Source organism: Podarcis muralis, chromosome 9 (genome assembly GCF_964188315.1).
Source record: "Podarcis muralis chromosome 9, rPodMur119.hap1.1, whole genome shotgun sequence".
Classification (NCBI taxonomy): domain Eukaryota; kingdom Metazoa; phylum Chordata; class Lepidosauria; order Squamata; family Lacertidae; genus Podarcis; species Podarcis muralis.
This window is the reverse complement of record NC_135663.1, coordinates 38,921,431-38,943,053: the sequence shown is the minus strand read 5'-3', so window position 1 is coordinate 38,943,053 and position 21,623 is coordinate 38,921,431. Positions and strand designations below refer to the sequence as shown.

General features: G+C 37.9%; 1 protein-coding gene across 7 annotated transcripts in view; it reads left to right on the top strand.

Moving 5' to 3' along the window:
- The window catches only part of LRBA (LPS responsive beige-like anchor protein), a 359,792-nt gene that overhangs the window by 312,568 nt on the left and 25,601 nt on the right, over positions 1-21,623 (top strand). For 4 of the 7 annotated variants that reach the window (XM_028742867.2, XM_028742864.2, XM_028742871.2 and 1 more), the window contains 4 exons: positions 10,993-11,082; positions 14,074-14,266; positions 16,739-16,801; positions 20,206-20,361. In XM_028742867.2, the coding sequence (XP_028598700.2) occupies positions 10,993-11,082; positions 14,074-14,266; positions 16,739-16,801; positions 20,206-20,361 (502 nt within the window). The remainder of the gene's footprint in view (positions 1-10,992; positions 11,083-14,073; positions 14,267-16,738; positions 16,802-20,205; positions 20,362-21,623) is intronic. The other 3 variants (XM_028742869.2, XM_028742865.2, XM_028742868.2) reach the window with 3 other exon arrangements.

Sequence of the window (21,623 nt, the reverse complement as noted above, 5' to 3'; positions counted from 1 at the left end):
CCCTGTTATGACCAGCTCCATCTCTTGGCCACCACTTTGTGGCTGGTAGGTCTCAATGATTTTCAGCACTCTCGGGGGGCGGGGGGGGGGGGCTTGGTGATAGAAATATTTTAAACCCCTGGTCAAGTAAACTTGATATAATCACACCCAGTGTTTCCATGCCCCTTGCAAGCAGGAGCTAGTTAACCGGAATGAAATAGGGAGATGCTAAAAGTGTTGTTGACATTCCATCATGCATTACATTTATGGGTTGCTATTGGACAGACATGTGGAGGAGACATTGGTTCATGGCAGTCATGTATCCCCTGTAATATCTAGTTAGGTCCTTAGAAGCAAAGATAAAATCATTCAGGGTGTGTCTAAATTTGTGTTTTCAGCCAAAAGGAAAAGGGGCATAATTTTTTTTTGCCGAGAAGTACCGGATGCTAAAAACCAACACATTATTTCTCACTATGATGATTTCCCAAATAGTTAACACATGTGGCAAACTAGCATCAGTATGATTTCTGAATAAAAGGATTTTATTACCTACTTTACTATTTCCATGATGTGATCAGCATAACAGCCTGCAGCACATTAAACTTTTATGTAATTTTTAATTGTCCCAAAACAGCTGTATTGCCAATAAAACTGAGAGGCAAGCTCGCTTGTGCTTTGGCCTAAAACAAGGGTTTGTTAGCCAAAATAAATAAATAAATAAAAAAGATTAGAAATCTATTCTGAAATGTTGTGAGACATCTTAAAAAAAGACTTCAACCATTTGTTGTTCTGCTGAAATTGTGTTATGTTCCCTGGCTTTCCCACACAAGAGCATGGGGTTTGTATTTACTCTCTTGTATTTTAATTCCTTCCCATGTTCTGCAGGATAGATCAGGAAAAGGGTGAAAAGGAGCATTAGAAAGGTCAGGACTGCAATGATAGAAGAGATTATGAGCGGAAGCAGACTCTAAGATGCTTCAGGGTTAGGTCACAAATTATCCCTTACAAATAATCTCCAGCAATAAAAACCAAGCATAGTCTTCATAATTGTTTGAATCCGTCCTGTATCCATATGCAGCAACAATGGGTGGAGAGGTTTTCAGAACAAATGTCCCTGAAGGCAGCTCCATGTGTTCCAGATCTTTAACCACATATGGCACAATTGAATGTAGAGGCCAATGGTTGTCGTTCAGGTGTGCATCTTTAAGAGAGTCAGTGTTTTAAAAAACCATACTAAGCAATGATAAAAGAAGAAAGTAGATAATGAAGAAGAAAGGTTTTGCTAATATATTCTAGATTACACATTTCCTTTTCCGAGCTGTTTTTCTTAAAATTAGATTTTATTCTAAATTTAAAACTGCAAGAATTCTTATTTTTTAAATCTAAGAACTTTTCTGGTGTATGTTTAGGAGTGATTATACACACACTAAATATGCTAAATATGCATACTCCAAATTAACCTCCCAATAGCTAACATGCTGAAAAGTAGAATCTTATATCCATCTCCCTCATATCCCATGGCTACAGTGTGAAATGCATGTGTGTGTATATATTTAAAAATTGTGACATCAGTTCTGATGTATTATACCTTGAAGATTCCAAGAAGAATTGGGTACCACCTCAACCCAAGGTGAATTATTCTGCTTTTAGTTATGAGTGAAGGTAAAAGTAATATGAAATCTGATTGTGTGCATATCTCTCTGTAATCATACTGATATGCATGTGATAAATTGCCAATCCATGTGATAAATGAATTTGTCATGCACCTCTGACAGGCTCATCATCTCTCTGTCTGTTAATCCATCTCCTCAAGGACTTACTCTCACATTCCAAAATTCAGAGCAGCTTCCTTTGACCAATATCTTCCCCACAGCAAATAAGCTTACCAATGGAAGCTCCATCCTTTTTCGAAGCTATTAGTTAGAAATCACAGCACAGATAAAATCTATACTTTAACTTTCAGTACCCCAAACTACCTTACAGCACAATCCTGTGTTTATCTACTCAGCTCAATGGGGCTTAGTCCCAAGTGTCAGCATAGGTTTCCAGACTTTGTTTCCTTGAGAATGTTTGCTGACTTCCCTAAACACTTTCAGATTTTCCTATTGTGTGATATTAGGGCCTCAGAGAACAATTATAACTGAACACAGTTTTTGAAAAGTCATATTCAAGTCACTATCAATTAATCAACAAGGTTGTGCCTTTTTAAAAAGAAGTGATATAGTGCATTTTAAAAAGAGATGGTGTAACTCATCTCCTGGAATGCATAGTGTACAATCGTTCATTTATGCATGGGCTTTCAAATTCAAACAGAAGGCAGCAATAAATATATAAGTAAAATAATATAACAACAGAAACAGACACTACCAAGCAAATCACACTGCTTTACATGGCAACAGGAAATTGTGTTCAAAGTATAATTATTTTCTCTCGGTATGATAGAAAGCCCTGCATAAGATAAATGCCAAGGCAAGTTAATCTCACATTATTATTATTATTATTATTATTATTATTATTATTATTATTGAGAACAAGAAAAAATAGGTTAATTTATGCATCTGAACTGCAATTTTGAAATCCATTTATTGCTTTTTCACTTTTCTGTAGGCAATTCTATGTGGATTGGTAAAGTCCAATTTAAACACGTAATTAGCAGATTTATCAACACAAAAAGAAATCTGAAAGGTCTCTTGTGTTGCATTCAGACATATAGATAGCTGAAAATACTAGTGCAGACGCGTTGAGATGTACCTTTTTGTGGCATATATCCTAAACATCTTTCTAATACTAAAATAGAACTATGTAGATACCTAAGAGGAGGCTATAAGTAATCAGAAATAGCTTGCTTTTTAAATGGCTCCATTTATTCATTGAAGTATTTATAATCCACACTTTACCTGAAGGTCCCAAAGTGGTCCACAATAAACAATAAAACCATACTGAAGAATAAATAACTTAAAACATCATAATAAATGTCAGTAGCATTCACAGATAAAACAAACAGCAGAAAGTGAAACGAAACATTCTAAGGTTACCATGCATGTCATTTATAGTCCTAAATCCATCTTTGTTGTTTAGACCCTGGTGACATCAGTGGCTAGGAATACTTTTTTTCCAGCTTCAGCCAGTAAAACAATCATGGCTGTTTCTGAACCAAGATAGTTCAGAAACCTGCTTAACACCAGGTTGGATGACTACAACGTGCTATATATAAGACTGTCCTGGAGGTTGGTTTGGAACTAGTGCAATAAGCAATGGCTTGACCGCTCATTGGAGCAGGATATAAGCCACCATGTTAGGCCACTGCTGGGAGAATTGCACTGCCTGTCAGTTAGCTACCAAGCTAAGTTCAAGGTGCTGGTTCAAGTGTGTAAAGTCCTATGCAGCTTGGTATAAGACACTTGAAAGATTGTCTCACCTGCTTTCTTCAGTAGGTGATTTACATACAAAACAAAAATTGGATCTTTAGTGTGGTGGCCTTTGGAATTCTAATTGCGTATTAGACAGGCACCATTGCTTTTGCCTTTTTGATGCCTACTGAAGACCGTCCTCTTCTAAGAAGCCTTTTCAGCAGAGATCTTTCTGAATCTGCATCTGTACAGTGGTACCTTGGGTTAAGAACTTAATTCGTTCCAGAGGTCCGTTCTTAACCGGAAACTGTTCTTAACCTGAGGTACAACTTTAGCTAATGGGGTTTGTTGCTGCGCCCTCGTGCGATTTCTGTTCTCATCCTGAAGCATAGTTCTAAACCCAAGTTACTATTTCTGGGTTAGTGGAGTCTGTAACCTGAAGCATCTGTAACCCAAGGTACCACTGTATTGGAATTGTTTTTAGATGTTTTCCCGTTTGTGTGCTTGCCTCCCTTGCCAGGAAGGGACAAGATATAAATTTAATGAATAAAATCCCTCCTCAAAAGGCTGCACAAAGAGCTGTGCTTTCCCCTGGCATTGAATGGAAAACTGTGTAGAGACGAGTTGCACTTCAGAAGGGAGGCTGTTCTAGAGATCTGGAACCACTGCAGGGAAGGCCATCCCCCAAACCTCTGCAATGCAAGCCTTTGCTTAGCACAGGGGCCACCAAATGGGGTTCCTCAACAGATCTTGGTGAATGGATGGGGTTCGTCTGGGTGGAGGCATTCTTTCTGATATTTGGGGCCCACATACAATTACTAAATAGAAATTAGTCTCTTCCTTAGCCTTTGTTGCCTTCACTTTTACTGCAGTTTCTTGTGTTAGTCTTTGTTCAAAAACCCTGAAGAATCCCAGTTTTTGTGGATCAGATATGATGGAAATGAACACCTAGAGCTCTGCGTAGCTACTACCTCACTTCCTGTTTTCCACTCCTCTGAAGGTCTGACATATATTGAGCCTGAGCATTTTCCAAAATTAGTTATTTCATACAGGCCAGCATTTGAATGATGGGATTTTTTTTCACCAGCATCAGCAATGTTTAGTTTACCTCAATTTAATGACAGCAGTAGCAAGTCTGCTATCCTATCAGATAGAAAGTATATTTGACTTCTCAGTCCTTTTCATCCATGGTGGGAGCCAGGTATTTCAGCTCTAAATCAGATGAAGACAGCTGAGCTAGTGAATCTTTCAGGAAATCTAAACACATTTGTATTTATAGCCTAGTCTTAACAGTCGCTAAATACTTTTAAATTATCAGCAGGTCTTGTTTACATGCAGATGGAGTACAACCTTTGATGCATGTCTTAGAAATTCAGTAAAGTGATTACAGGACGCTGCAGCAAAGGAGTATATTTCAAATGTGTGAATAAAATAACTGAATACTACATTTATGCACAATTCGAAAGTGTTGTAGAAACAAATATGTTGGAAGACTCACTGGCCAGAAGTGTGTTGCCCAGATGGTTTGCTTGACACAGCACACAGCACAGAAACTGTGAAAAGCTAAATAAATGTTAAGGATTAGTCTGCTTTTAATTGAAAACCTGCCTTTAAAATACCATAAAACTGTGCCAGATTTTTTATTTTTTTAAAAAGAACATATCAAAACCAAATACATTGTTTTCATGGCCACCTGGAGTTTAGCTTGTCAACAGTCCTGGGCACTGGGCTGTGATCTCTTTCTCTGAAGCTTAGTGAAAAACAGGCCCACTGCAAGATGGCAATATATTCAGGGGTGTGTTTTGGGGTTCCTTTTTTTCTTCTTCTTCTTTTTAGGAGAACCTGCTTCATACTTCACCATGAATTAATTTTGTTTGGATAAGGATCCTCTGAGGAAAGGGTATTCTGCTTGTATCTATTACCAGTTAAAGTTTTAAAAGCAAACTCCATTTAGTGAGGAAAAATCTTTGTTCTCAAGTACTAACTGTGTATTGTTTTAAATGGTGATTTAATGACAATATCAGCATTTGATGTTTCTCTTTAAAGCAACACTATTTTGATATAAATAAGAACAAAGTAGTGTGATAATTTCTTTGGCACAATTTGTAATTACCGTGAGAAACGAAACTCGGTTGGCTCCGGCACAAGAGCAAGCAATAAGAATTACCTTCTTATCAGTAAATTCAAAGGTCCATTTAATTTAACAATCTGGGGTAGAGAACTAGACATAAAGGGGGGGGGGGGACACACAACTGCTGTCCAAACCGACAGCCATTTGTTGAGCTCTCCCTTTGCTCTCCATAATGTCTAGTTACTAGTAGAACTTAACTCAGGACCTGGTATCGTTATGCTGAGCGCTTTTCTGCCCTGCTATCCAACATTGTTAACCGTGAAATGTGGCAGTACAGCCTGAATGATATTCTCATACTGTGTGAAAATAAGTGTGATGGTTCCTAATCTCATAATGAAATCTGCGCCATCCCCAAAGTATCTGCACTCTTGCATGCATTACATTCAGTCATTCTTCCTTCAAGTTTCTTTGAATTCCTTTGGCATTTTCTCTTAAGTCTCTTTGAAGTATTTTGCAGGCCTATTTTTCTTGTTCCACTTTATCTGCTTATTTCCAGTAGCTAGAGATTTAGGTGTTCTCAATGAGCACATCAGTGTTCCAGACAGAGATACTGTTTGAAATTATCCATGAACCCAGTGCCTCTGAACATTATTGAGTGACATTTGTTTCTGTAGGTTGTGTCTGCTCTGACTAACTGGTTTATTTCAGATTGGCAGCTGGGATTACAATGTAGTAGATGGACAGTTTGCATGAATTGGAGATTGCACTGAAGTTGCACTAGGCCTCAGTTTAATATGCCTGGAATGTACAGATTCAGATTAGAGCAAGTTGCATGACTCTGAAAGGGAAAATAAATCCTTGTTTTCACAAACTGTAATTACTTTTCTGTTTTAACTCACTGGCTGTAATGTAATTGCCCACAACAGCTATTCTTATAATTAGACTGGACAAAGTAGGTTTTCATACACCATTTTCCCCTTCTCACATAAAGTTTATTTTTTACGTATAATGGAGTTCTGGAGACCCGATGATTATGCTTTAAAAAGTTTTCCTTTTCTTTTTTGCCTTCTGAAGTTTCCTCTCCCCCCCCCCCATTCTCTCTCCATTGAAAGAGCACCTTGGGAGAAGTAGTGGCACCCCAAAATAATATCCAGTCAGAATTCTACAACCAAATAAAAATGACAACATAGAGCCCTGTTAGTTTCTGCACATAATCTTTGATAATTGACATATTGAAGATGAAAACATATTATTGTTAGGTTTTCCTAGTAGCTCATGATATGAGCATGAGACTTTCAGAGCTGCGTTTATTTTCCTGCCCAACCTAATTTCCATTTTCTACTGATGGGTACCTGATGCATCAGTAAAAAAATGACTTGTGGGAAGCAAATGACATCCAGAGTGACTTTGGCCTTTGGTACTTGCCATCCTGCCTGCTAGTATTGGAAAAGCTAGGCTTCTGTTATCCACAGTTGATATTTGCTTCTACAACTTCAAAACATTTAACATCAACTGTATTTTTGGTAAAAGTATACTTACTGTTTTTACCAGATTATCTGTCTGTCTTTATTATGAGGAGAAGCAAACACTCTTCATCAGACATTAATACAACAGCCAAGAAAAATATGAGGCAAAATGTGCAGCAGCTTTCTGCACATCCGACTTTGAATCTAGCCCATTATTCCTTTTTAAAAAAATACAATTTAATATTTACTTCTTTTCTTCCAAAAGAAACTTTTGCCATATATATCACTAAGTAGCTTTGTGGGAGCAGAATGAATTCCATTTGCACAACAGGACTTCTCCCCAAACGTGCCCCCTAAATCTGTTCTTGGGAGCAGATTTGAAGTCAACATGGAGCGCAAGCATGAGTTGGGACGACGACTCCTCATGAGCAACTTTTACTCATTCCTCCCCCAAAGTTCTGATATTCTGCATATACCTACACAAACCTTTTCTGGGTTTATGCAAACCCTGCAAATTGGGGGGTGGGCAGTATCCCACACAGCCCTAAATATGCCATTCAACTGCACCATTTGAATGGAAAGTCAGTCTTCCCTGATGCTGTCAAGCAGCATGCTACTGATAGGAAAGGAATAGCTAGAAATCACTGATTATTTTCAAAGCCAAGAGCCATAATTATGCTGAACGTAAGTGGTGTATGAACCAAAGGTATGGGGAAACCATTTCTTTGATGTGTGTCCTGGCAACACCAAAATGTTCCACTCAGTCCCCCCCCCCCCCCGGCATGTGCCACATGCCATCAGCTCTAGTGTGGTGTAAACTGCTTCCTGGGTTTAAATCTCAGCCAGAAAGGATGTTCACTGAGTGATTTTAGGCTCAGTGCTTTATCTCAGTCTAACCTATATTGTTGTGAGGATAAAACTGGACATAAGGAGCTCTGAATCATAGGAAGCTAGCAGGTCAAACTTTGAATACATAAATAATAATTCGCCATATTTGATTGACAGAAGCACATTTTAGTTTCAGATGCTTGTAGCTTGAGAGTATTACAACATTCACAATGTTGTGTAGAAAATTGGAATCTTTTAGATGGACTCTGCTGAATCCTGCATAGATATAAATCCATCTAATATATGCAAGATGATCCAAGAAACATACCTGTGCGATATTGTATGATTGTTAAAAAGTAGCTTTAAGCAACTTCCTTAATATTAACGAGTTTTGTTAAATCTCAAAATTGTAATGCTTGCAATCACTGGATTTGAAATTGCTTTAATCACTCTCATTATTTTCGCTAAAACTGTAGGCAATTCCATTCTTTTTTTTCTCATTTTGTCTTCCACTTCTCCCTCTACCTCCTTCCCATTCCGTTTTATAGTCCTTTTCAGACATAAACACGGAGGGGAAGCAATTTTGATTTCGTTTCTGAGTGGTGCTGCAAAGAAAAGTAACAAACATCTGTTTTTGCCTTAACTGCATCCATATGTTCAAACTCTCTAATACGCGTCTCCTGGAGAAATTTACAACCCTATTTGGTGGGCACTGCATACTATTGAATTAACTTTTTTTCACAGTTAAAAGAGAGAAGAGTTTAATTTATGCCAGGGCTCAAAAAAGCTCAGCCCAATCGCTTGTTTATAATAGGAGAGCTAAAGCTTGGAACATGTAAAGTGATTTTTAAAAATGCTTTTGAGCATGTGCAGAGTTCCTTTGCCTCCTCATTGAGCAATTGAGTCCTGTTCCCACATGTTTAGTATTAAGTAGCAGGCTTCCAGGGCAGATGGTATGACTCTCAAACAGCCTGGGTCTCCCACATCTCCTCAGAAACTGAGTACTGGAATATATAATATGTTCAGAGACTGGAACTACGCATTAAATTAAAAACTAAAACGCTGCCAAGGAAAGTCTACGTTTCTCTTGCCTCTTTATTACTGCCAGAGAGAAGAGAAAGCAGAGAAGTAATTCCACACACCTGGTAACCAGTTGCGTATGTGTGTGTATATACACAATCAGTACAAGTAATCAATATTTAATCATTTGTTCATTACACATTAACATATTTTTCAGCTTAACATGTGGAAATGCTAAACGCTCTCTATCTCTCTGTGTAGAGCAATGGATTGTAAAGGAGTCCTATAGTTTGTTTCATTTTATAGCCTCATTTTACAGCATCTGGAACAATTATGGAAAGAACCAAAGTTCTGTTATTACAGAGGACTAACAGAAATAGGACTTTTTATTACTGAAATGTTTTAGAAGCATTGAGCTAAAACGTTGGTTTGTGCAATTTTGTATTATTGTAGTTGATGTTCCAGATTAATTGTATTACTTTTTAATTAGATGCTGATGTGGGAAACTTTTCACTAGTGAAAAGCTTATATGGCAGAGTAATAGCCAAGCCCAGCTCCCTGGCAGTTTCATTGCAGTTCTTGGAATGCATAGTAAATAAATGTGTACTACTGTTGAAGACCAGAGATAATAGATAACCTTGGGACAGAACTTTTGGCTGCAGAGTTTCCAGCCCACCCTTGGAACTCAAGGATACATATGCAGTCTCTCATTCAGGCACAGATCTGCTTAGCTTCAGTATCATTATGACACACTGTACTTAGGCCCATGTCCTTGAAGCTACTTCAATTTACTCCTGTCCTGATGTCATTACAAAAGCCTGGTACCTGCTTCACGTCATTTGGCTCCTGTGGCCTCTGATGTACACAGCATGGAAGTATCAGACTTGGGGGTCAATTGCACTTCACTTTGATATGGGAAACGAAGGAGAACTCAACACAAGGCTTCCATTTTGGCAGCTGTCCTTTCTTCTTTAGATCATGCAGCCCTGTCCTCAGCTGCCCGGAGAGCACAAGCTGTTCTTATTTCTAAGTATGAAGATGCTTGCATTATAGATTCAGGATCACATTTGGAACAATGCTAATTCACTTGCTCAGTTCCTCTGAGTTTAATTGGTCACCACATCGGATTGGAACTGTCATAATTAGTGTCATGATTCTGTGTAGGTTATTATTTTCATAATATTAGCAAATCATTTAAATAAAGCTAAGAACTTTACTGCAAGTTTCACTCTTAGATCTTCAGATGATGTTGGACTACAACCCTAGTCATCCCAAACAATCATGGTCAATGGCCAGAGATCATAGGAATTGTACTTCAGCAATATATGGGAAACCAGGGTTGGGAAGACGGAAGTGTAGACCTTTCCGTTGAAAAGCATGGTAGTTTTCTCCAGAGCAATTTGCCTAAGGTCTTTAAAAGATACAAAATAAATGTCTTGGCTTTGTAACTAGAGCAAATAAAGTAGATCTCATATTTAAAGAATGAATACTTGCTATTTCAAGACATTTCAATCAATTTATCACATTGTAACATTTAGATTGCAGTCCTTCATACAGTAAGGCTGCTTCAGTTCAATAGGATTTAAGCACAGGATTACAATTTCAAACTAAGAAAGGGCAGCCCATATTTATCTCTGCATTTCAATGTAATCTTATTAATTAATTGAATATTGTTCATTAAATTTCATTTCATTATTTAGAAAAGTAAAGGGCTTATATAGAAAATACTTTAGCTTTAAATTACAGTTGTTCTGAACACATTGTTACACTTAAATTTTATGCTGCTGATACCATCCTAAATGTAATTTGTATTGCATTTTATATTGACAATTCTGTTTAAAGGCCTTTGCTACTTTTTCCACCTTTGGGGTAACACTCAGTACAAAGGTAGAAATACTTAGAGGTTTGAGTTTTTCTTAGTACCTGAAAATATTAGCTTTTGTTGCAGGCATATGATGCAAGCAGAACACGGCGGTGGAAGCAAAGAAAAATGGAGTCCATAAGGAGAGTTTCTGATTGTAATAGCTGGTCTCTGTTTAATATCACGGAACAGAATGAAGTTTTGCAGTTTCTCATGGAAATAGCTCCTAGAGTACTAAAATGATTACCTCATTCTTAATACCAGTGCCAAGCACTTAGCCCCACTGTGCACACACGGGCTTGATTTTCAAGATGAAAAAAACCAGAAGTGTGGAATGACATTTTCAGGTGACAGTTATGGTTCTATTGCCTGTAATTAGCACCTCTTAACATGCAAACCTGCCTATGTTTTTTCCAGGCTGTTGAAGCTCAAATCCGAAGTTTTGGGCAGACTCCTTCCCAACTGCTCATAGAGCCGCATCCTCCCAGAAGCTCTGCCATGCAGGTGGTAAGTTAGGTGCCAGGTTAATTATTTGTGAATCGGCTGCTCCAAATTCATACAGACACACTTCATTTCCCAGTACAGATAATTTTAAGTGATTTAAATGTTCTTTCTCCATAGACTTAATTGAATACATTATGAAGGATAGAAAAGGTTTGTTCATTTTCTGAGCCAGGTTTTAGGAACATTGCATACAAGCCAGGGCATTAGAGTCGATAGGTACTTTGCTGTTAGGTGATATCCAACGTTGCATGAGCAACGTTAAGAGTGGAAGCCTGTTCTGAAAGCAGGCTGACACCACTGAATGCCATCCATTGTCTTCATTTGGGTGTGGCATTTACTCAACGTGTGGCTCTTGTGAAGAGTCAGGTGTGTTTGTTTGCATACTGTGTGTTTTCAGAATATTCAGATATATCATAGGATCTATAGTTTTCGGTGGTTCTGTGCTCAATACTAAAACGTGCAACATTTCATGACAACAAATTTTCTGTACTAAATTAAGGTTGCCATACTATGTTAGAGTTGTACTTATGGGAAGTAGAGGGAGGAGAGGCAGCTGGGCCAAAGCAGAAGGAGAGGTTTTGGTGGGAAGCAAAAGAACCAAAAATCACAAGATAAATCACCATAGCTGAATCCTAGTTATCTTATCAGTTGCTTGAATTCAAGGTTGCTCACACTGCATTATTATGCAGGTACATGATTGTATGCAAGTAATATGAAACATCAAATTGTAACTGTTTTTAACACAATATGGAAATCAACATGTTGATCCTATGATTACGGTAGCTTCCAAATCCTTAACAGTTTTGTTTTTTAAGTTCAGTGGTGGTCTGATCCACACATTCCATTTCTAAAGTTGTAGCCAAACTATTCAGATCTCTCAGGGAACGGGTGGGCAGATGATATGTCTGAGCGTTGGGCGGTGATGAGATTTTGTTACCACTTTGCACTTCTCAGCTTTTCCAAGTAAGCAGATGTGTAATTGACTTCTCCATCTGCAAATGTCTTCAGAAATGTAAAATGTGCAGATCAGTCCTACGTTGAGGTTCATGTTTTTACTCCTGCAGCTGTTGTTGTTTGATAACCCAGGTACCAGATGATAAATGGTTTTGAACACTAGAATTTGAGCAAAGATCAAGTTTTTCCTAGACAAAAACACATTGGCTTTTCAGGTGCATTAGTACATTGCCTTTCCCCGTCACAAAAGCCAAATGTTTTACCACCATAATGATTCAGTTAATCACTAAAAGTTTCAATGCAAGATTTTTTTGGGGGGAGGGGAGGTAGGTGGAGTATGTATAGAGAAGAAATTAAAGGCACCATGGGCTGCGTTAAGTGCACAAGCCATAATATGCACCAGGTGTAGTAATTAGCAATCACATGAAGGCTGCCTATTTGTCTGGTTTGGCTGCTGTTGCTGTATCCCCTTGTGTTTTCACACCATCAGATAGCTGGATTTAATTGAGGCCACATCAGATGAGGCATTACTGTCACCTTTAATTGAATGAGCATCCAGGGAGGATTAACTCATAATATTGATTGGCTTTTAGCCACTTGCTCAAAAGGGTGTCTGGGTAGCTTATTAGTTGTTTTTATTTACACCTTTATACAAAGACTGTAAATAGGAATTCATAGTGCAATATGTTTATCTAAGTACTCTTAATAACTTTTTTTAAAAGGAGTGATAATAAAAATGCAAATGAACTTAATTTTTTATTAGTTCTGTATAAAAATATGCTAAATGTGCTCTCTTATATTCACATTTACATATGTGTACATGCATTGTAATGTTGCTGATGATAAAGAGGCAAAAGCCATTACCAGCGTATTCAAATTCCATAAAGATACTAATTAATTATTAAGAAATAGTTTCTCAGACGCAGTCACAGGTAATACTAATGGACAATGAAGAAAGCACTCCATGTAAATATAAATTTCTCTCAGCAAACTGAACATTAAAGCCAAGCACTCTGACAATCCTGACTTGAGCTTTATATAGCTTAATAGCTGTGTCGACAAAACATCACAAAAAATGAGAGATGCTTTTGTCAAAGTGACGTTGTGCATTGTCTATCAGCACAAGTTTTTAGGATAGTGGTTTAAATCTTGTGCTTTTCTAATACATTTCATTTATACATTTTTATGTATAAGAGACTTTCAATGGGAACAGAGTGCAGCTAACTTAGATTTATCCAACCCCTACACCCACCTTTAATTTATTCTGCTTTAAAGTCATAAAGTTTTAGACTTAGGTCATAATTTTCCATGACTGGAATTCTGCTCATGGAATACTCCTGTGGTGGAGGACACAATTTTCACCAAACACTCTTTACTCCTGCAGTCCTCTCTGTCCTCTGAAAATCTTCTATGGGAGGTGATGCTGGTGAATTGGCAAAAAATCATTCCTTGTACTGTATCAGTAACAGTCTCTGGTGTCCAAGCTATAGTATTTACAATACATGGAAAGGTGTAGAAAAGTACATGCATTGCACATTTTTAATTCTGTATTGCTATTCCTAAATTAATTCTGATGGTATGCAAACACTGCACATTTAGCTTTCTGTTTCCCCCCCTCTCTATGATTTTCCTGGAATTTTATTCTTTGAGCTTTGGTGCAGCTTTTAAAATTCTCTGCTTTATTTTATTTATTTATTGGGGTGTACTTTTTTTGAAGCACTACTTCTGCTGATGTTGAAGCTAAACTGTTTGCAACATACAGGCAACTGGAAACTTTTAAATGGGGCCAATGACTTGCTACAAATGTTGGCTTCTTAATATTTTTTTCGCTCTATATGTAATTAAGGAAAACAACCTCAAGGTGTTCAATAAAATGATAGTTTCCATGGGCCTGTCAAAAATTACTGCATTGGCATTCATTTGCGGTGGCTATTGCTTGTTTTAATTGGGTCTTCCTTCTTTTGTCCTGTCCTTTCTTTCTTCCTCCTTTGTCTTTCCTTTTTTCCGTGTGGTTGGGGTCTTGTTGTGCCCACTCAACAGTATCTCCTCCTGCAGAGTCCATTGATGTTCACAGACCAAGCTCAGCAAGATGTCATCATGGTCCTAAAATTTCCATCAAACTCCCCTGTAACGCATGTAGCAGCCAACACCCAGCCTGGTTTGGCAAATCCTGCTGTGATTACCGTCACTGCTAATCGACTGTTTGCTGTGAATAAGTGGCACAACCTTCCTGGTAAGTATGGAAATACTAAGCAAGTTAAGATATAAACAGCAAGTTGGGCTGATTTTATGTGTCAAAGATGATGCATGCTTGTTTGTAATGGGTTGGGTCTTAGGAACCACAAGCGAAGTTCCATTATGAAAGTGGAACTTCCCATCCTTCCCACTGTACCTCTAGAAAGTCATTCCTGGGATTGGAGGACTGTGAAGGATGCATGCCTATTAATATCTAAAAAGACATCCGAAGCTGGTTCAGGATCCGGCATCCAGTTTGATCACTGGGGCAAGAAGGCCCAACTGCAGTGGCTGACAAATAAGTTCTGGGCCCAATTCAAAGTGCTGCTTTTGACCTGTGAAGCCTTAAACGGCTCAAGACCACAATACCTCAAGGACAGCATCTCCTCGTATAAACCAACCCAGACCCTGCAATCATCAACTGAGGCTCTTCTTTATGTGCCTCCTTCGTGAGAGGTTCAGAGGGTTGAAGCACATAAATGGGCCTTATCTGTGGTGGCCCCCCTGTGCACTCCACAGCGGGGCTCACCAGGTGTCTTCATTACATATCTTTAGGTGGCAGGTGAAAAAAATTCTCTACAACCAGGCCTTTGACTGATTAACATTCTATGGCCCTTTAAATGTGTTCATGAGATGGGGAGTTATTGGTTTGTTTTTGTTTTTATTCCTGCTTTTATTATGTATTTTGTGTTCTCAATTTGTTTGTTTTTTTGGCAGGGTATGAACTGCCCTGTGATCTTTGGGGCTATAGAAATTAATAAATCATAATCACAATCATAAAATGATCTGGTAATTAGTTCCCTTCTATTTCAGGTTCTGTTAATAGCAATTTTAGAATTACGTTTTTGAAATATTCTAGTCATTAGAAAACCTTTCAGAGCAGTGTTATAAAGGAATTGCACAAGAAAACCTAATAATGTAGCCTATCTCTATATAACAATAAAATGCTGTAACTGCCCTACAAGATACATACCTTGTTCTGTAGAATAAGTAGACTTCAAAGCTCAAAGATTAGCTGCCAAATACTTTTTATAATAAGTAAATTAATTTGCCTAACAAAACAACTGGCAATGCTATAATTTTTAGAAATTTCTAGAATCAGATCTATGACCAGAATTCACACTTTTGAATTATAGTGGCCTGCCTTGCAGCAGGATAGCAAAAAGACCATCCTTGGTCCTCTGTCTGTTTAAATTTGAATAGTGAGTTTTAGCAAACAAATATAGCAACCTCTGTATCTCCTGATTTCCCACTTTCCCACTTCTTTTCCTTGCTGTTCCTTGGAGCAATTTGTCCCCCAAGTCATCTCCTATTCAGCAATGTTCACTGTTCTGTACTACCTATTACCCATTAAACCTTCATTACCCCTTAGCCTTTTCACTTCTTTATCAAATGTTATTTTCCCCCCTTTCATTTTTGATCTGTCTGGCTGTTAAGCTTATAAACCACAAGACAGAGTTCTTGTTCAGAGCTTGTTACAAAATTCCTATCACAATTGTGGTACTAAATAAAAACTACTTTTGCAAAGAACGCAAGGACAAGGAGGCGTACTAACGTGGCTCTTTACATGTGCAAGTAAAATTGTACACCTACTTCATTTTGGTAACTTGTCAGTTTAAGCACGTTACTACCCATTATGTCCATATAGGGTAGAAACTTACATTGTGTCATCATTTATTCAGATTTTGCTGAAGCAGGACTTCTGAATTCCATAACAACTCTGTAATCATTCCAGCAATGCTGGTTTTATAATAAGCATATGCTTTGCAAGGTACATGTGAAAATGCGAGATATTGCACACATGATTTTTATTATGTTAGCTTCCATTTCCGGAAGCTTTCATTGATATTTTGAAGTGGAGCTCTGAGGGGGGGAAATGTGTTTAGCATCAGCAAAACATGAACGTTTCAGTTACAAAAGAAATGTTCATACATTTGCATAAAATTCTGGTGCTCACAAATGTCTCTTGAAGTTCATGTATGCAGGTTTCCCATGATGAATAGAATATTTAATATAGTGTGAGCGAAATCCTTTTCTCCATCATAAAGTAAGATATATATATATTTTTTAAAAATCCTTTGTGTGGTACTATTCAAAGTATTTTTTCTTTTAATGGAGGAAATAATATTTGCCACAGTCAGCAGATGGTTGTCACATTTTGTTTTCAGTGCTCTTTACCACTTAATTTTGTTTTGTTGCAACATGAGAGGCTGCTGGTCAAGCATCTGCTATAGCTTATGGTCCAGAGCTGGAGCCTCTGATGATGGTACACATTGAGAATAGCAATAATCTAAAATAAATGTAATAAACAGTCCTTGAAAGCACCTGGATTTTTTTGTTGATGGTGTTCAATAAATGGATGAAGCTTCCACAGGGAAACAATGGCATATAGTGTTTGATTTATAGGATTTTCCATGGTTTTAATGCCTGAAAGTAACACAGTTTTTAAATCTTCTCTCGTGCATTCTAGCTCATCAAGGTGCTGTACAGGACCAGCCATACCAGCTGCCAGTGGAAATCGATCCTCTCATAGGTCTGTCACTTCCTTCTCTCTTTGCGATTCATTAAGCTCTGTATGGTGGCCCTGAAGTGTAGATTACGGTTGTTTTTCACTTGCTGGTTGCTGGGAATGGAATTTTCCTGATAAACCATTTGCATGCAAATTGGAATGCAATGAGCTGTCGCTATGCTGGTATTTCATCAACTCCCCCTCATTGGTTTGCCTAATTTGAACAGGCCTAGGACGTGTGTCAGTGAAAATTAATATGGATGCCGTAATAATGTGTGATTGAGAATGCGCATGAAGTACTGTCAGGATAATATTGGGTCTTTTCATCACTCAGACTTGTTGATGAGCAAGAGCGAGGCATGTTATGATGAATTGGTGCGCCAGTAATGCGATGGAGCTCTTTTGCTGAGGAAATTTTCATAATAACAGTGGGATTCTTAACAGCACTGTGTTGTGAAAAATAAAACTGTGGTGCCAGAATTTCATCATTAAGGGAGATCAATCCTTTCTTCACAGGCCTGCTGTTCAGGCTGAGGGAATTAATGTGTAATTGCAGAACAGTTCCAAAGTCGAAATATATTGCTCAGCCATTTTTAGTGTTCAGGTACTAGTATTCTACCGTTTTTCTAGGGTATGGCAGACTTCAGGATCACAATCAGGAAAGTAAGGATATTGTTTCTCAGCTAGATAAATCATTATAATGCATTCTACTTCCAAGTGAGCCTATTATGGTGGTGGTAATTCTTATTACCAAGAAGAAGGGCTTGTTTGTTTGCAAACCTTTGTTTTAGGCATTTGCAGTTTGGCCACCATAATTCATTATAGCTTGTGAATTTGTATGTATTACAGTTCTGAAAGGCATTACTTAGCAAATACAATTTTTTCTCTTCTTCTATGATTTAACTTTAGAAGAGCACAAAATTTATTTTCATAATCACCTCAAAATTCATCTGTAGCTTGATTTCTCAAACCTTCCTTTTATAAGCTCTTTAGTTATTGAATGCAAATAATCAGAATATTTACATTTAAAGACCAAGGCAATTGTCACAAAATATTTTGTCACATTATTTCACGTTAGTCAAAGTGTATATGAATCTTAATATAACTACTATAGCTAGTGAAAAATTTCTTAAGTGGTAATTGATTATTAGTATATGCACATATGAATACTGATATATGTGCCATGATTGGTGATGTGTAATAACTACATGAAAATTGTTGGAAGGTGCACTGTTGCTCCATTCGCTCATAACGCTAAGCCAAACTATGGCTTAGCATGAACAAAGAAGTGTATGGGCTCATAGGAAATTGCATCCTCTTTGCCACCTCGGTTACAGCTTGTAGTTTGTCTGGAGCAAGACAAACAACAAACTCTAGTCTGGATGACATGCTAAACTAAACCATGGCTAATCTCACAGCAGCATACTTGCAGGAGGACCATAGTCAGACCCAAACTGCTATGATCTCCTCTCCAGGAGCCAACATGCTTACACTAAGTCATAGTTTGGCTTAGTGTTACCTGCAGACTGGGTCTATTTAGCTGACTAGTTTATATAATACAGATTGTCATAGTCAATGAATGTAACCTTTGGCTACATTACAGAGTTATGATGCTAATGTGCATTCCCCTCTGCATTTCAATGCAAATGCACAAATGTACATCCAGACATTCAAGTAGTTTTACATTTAGTCAGCCTAAAAGCTATATTGTACGCTGCTATCCCTGGTTCAAGTGATAATGTTTTAGTTGTATCAAGAAATTATGTCTTCAACCATTTATTTATTTGTTAGGACATTTATAGACCACCTTTCACTGTAAAATATATGGGTGTACATACAATAACACAGTATGCAGTAGGCACCCTAAACAAAAATCATATTTAAAGTCAGAGCTATTTGATTCATAATGAGTTCCCCAAGGAATGGAATAGTTTAAAATATACCCATACACACATTCAATTACATAAAGCCTTATATTGCACATTTTAAAATGTGCAATACTTGTATAATACCATTCGTGGATGTCTACTTATTAGGAGGTAAAGTTTTTTATTTTAAAAACAAAGCACAGCACTCCTTTTTAAAAGGAGATTAACACATTGTTGAATTTAAGGGTTAACTTTCTGTAAACTGTCATTTGTTTCTACAGAGAACTGTGGAGATAAGAGAGTATCAGCAGAGGGCCTAAATGATAGTTTAACTCTTGCCCTTTAAAAACCAGTGATAGCCCTGTGAGTCAGGTTTCTGCTTTATAGACATTCTGCTCAGTTACAGGCCAATCAGGGAGCAGGATTTCACACAAATTTGAATTATTGTTGAGGGGATGACTCAAGATGTCAGGCCAAGGAGAGCACATGGGAGTCTGGTGTGTTTGGCTGTTGGTTAGCTCAAGAAAGGGCTGGAAGCTGGAGTCAGGCAGTAGACATCAAGGGAGTTAAGAAGTAGCTCAGAGAAGCTGAGAGGAATCAAGAGCCGAAATCATTGGCTAAAGCTGAGGAAGAAGGTCTGTGAGGAAGAACTTGTGACGAGGGACTGTCTTCAGGAGAGTTTTGCACTCAAGGGCCAATGGGATTGCAGAGAACCTGAGATAATGGTGGTTCCTGGACCCTGGAGAAGACTGCAGCAGAGTTTGTGACAGACTTTGGAGGAAAGAGGTCATGATTTGCATGAAGACTACTCATGTAGCCCTCACTGCCTAGTTGAGGAGTGTTAGAGGGGAAGCAGCAGTGGTATAGGGAAATTTGCTTTAGGTTTGAATAGTGGGAGGAACTGAAACTCACATTACTATCCTCTGAAAAAGAGCAGGAACCCTGTATTGCATTTGCCATGACATTTAAAGTGATTTATAATTTAAACATTTATGTTTCAAGCAAGTGTAACAAAGTGAAGTTAACAGTGCAGTTTATTAAGTAACCATACACACAAACATCACCATCTGTTTATATTAATACCTTTTGAAAATAAAGTATAATATTTTTTCACATCAGCACTTTATAGTGGTGTATAGAGTATGATATTCCATTTGGAAGGGCACAGATTTCAATATACAACCCAGTATCACTGAAGTTCTGGTGAATCTGGTATTAACTCCCAGAATGTTTCTGAGTAAAACCAGTGGCGTATCAAGGTTGATAATTGTCCTAATATGTATCTGCCAGAGTTATAACTCACCTGGTTGATTCTGCTGGATATGCATACTTTGGAAATGCCATTGGTATGTAACTAGAGGCTTATAGAATGTGCTTGACAATAAGATGGGGAAATTGTAGCAAAACGGTGGGAAAGAAGTGAAAGGATTGGGGGTGGGTAAGAGGGAAGGAACAAGCATGAATGTGTGTGCATCAGTTTGACAAGAAATTAAAACTCGATTTGCTACTGTGTTAAATAATTATTTTCTCTTTTGTCTCCCCTCCTTCATCCCCTTCTAGCCAGCAATACGGGTATGCACAAGAGACAAATTACGGATCTCCTAGATCAAAGTATTCAAGTCCATTCCCAGTGTTTTGTCATCACTTCTGATAATCGCTACATCCTGGTCTGTGGTTTTTGGGACAAAAGTTTCCGGGTGTACTCTACAGATACAGGTACTGGATTCATTTCAAAAACTTTGGAGAAGGTTTTGCTGACTGTTTGCATTCTCCTTTGCAACTCAAAATCTCGTTCAGAGTTTAAAAGATAAACCATTCCCCGCTCACAGGCTCTCAGTCTGATGTATATGACACACAGAGAGAAAAAGAGGAAAAAAGAGGAAACCAAGCAGATTTATTCAAGGAGATTATTGAAGAGTGAACTGTACCCCTTTCCTGCTGCAGACGGGAAACACCACTTTAAAATAGCAGCCCCAATTAGAAAACACATTGCAAATTAAAACCAAAGAATTCCACAAGCTAGTCCATCTGATGAAAGGTTCTAGCCCACCCAGGTTCCTGCTGCGCTAGTTTTCTACTTGCATGGAAATGTTTTAAAGCATTAAAAATTGCTCACCCACAGTCAATGCTCGTCTGTTCTACTACCATTCCCTCCAACTTCTGCTACATATGTGAGACTAGGCTAACGCATATTAGTTAAACTGGAACATAAAAATGTTGCTATTAAATGTGTCCTTGGACATGTGCTTAATAACTCTCAAAATGCCCTATTTGAGACACATGTGCTCTCTTGCACTCAACTGACTAAATAAGGGAGGGAGTGTGAAGCTGAATCACTTTGTTCTTTCCACATGAATCAATTATTAATAGTAAGCGTATGTGTATTTAAAAACAAAATATACCTTTTTCTTCCCTTTTATTATCCCATTTAAAGCAATGCTGCGTTATGTTTACTGAATGTTCCTGACTGCAGTTCTTTAAACAGCACTCTTTATTCAGATGGCTATTTTGCTTTTTCTTTCTTTCTTTTTTTTAAATGATTAGCAAATGGTGATAGAAGGCATTGTGTAAATTTAGAAGTGAATTTTTAGCAAGCTTTATAACACTGAAATAATATAGATGTATTGAATGGTCAAGCTTGGTTCCAAAGTAGCATGAGTCTTGGCTAGTGCAAGTTTCCCCAGCCAGTTTCCACTAATTCTCCATTCCCATTGCACTTCTCTGTGTCTTATCCCACCACTTTTCTGGGAGGCACCTAGAACACAAGAGCAAATTTTAATTGGCTATAGTGGGTTCCACTTTGGAAAAGGGGCTGGAAAGCCCTGTTCCGTGAATAGAATTCTGTTTGTGATCATCTGGATCCCAAATGCCATATAAAACAAAGAAACCAGCTTCCTGTGATGACGATGATTTATTTATATGCCACCCATCTGACTGCCACTCTGGGCAGCTTCCAACAAAATAAAACATCCAACACA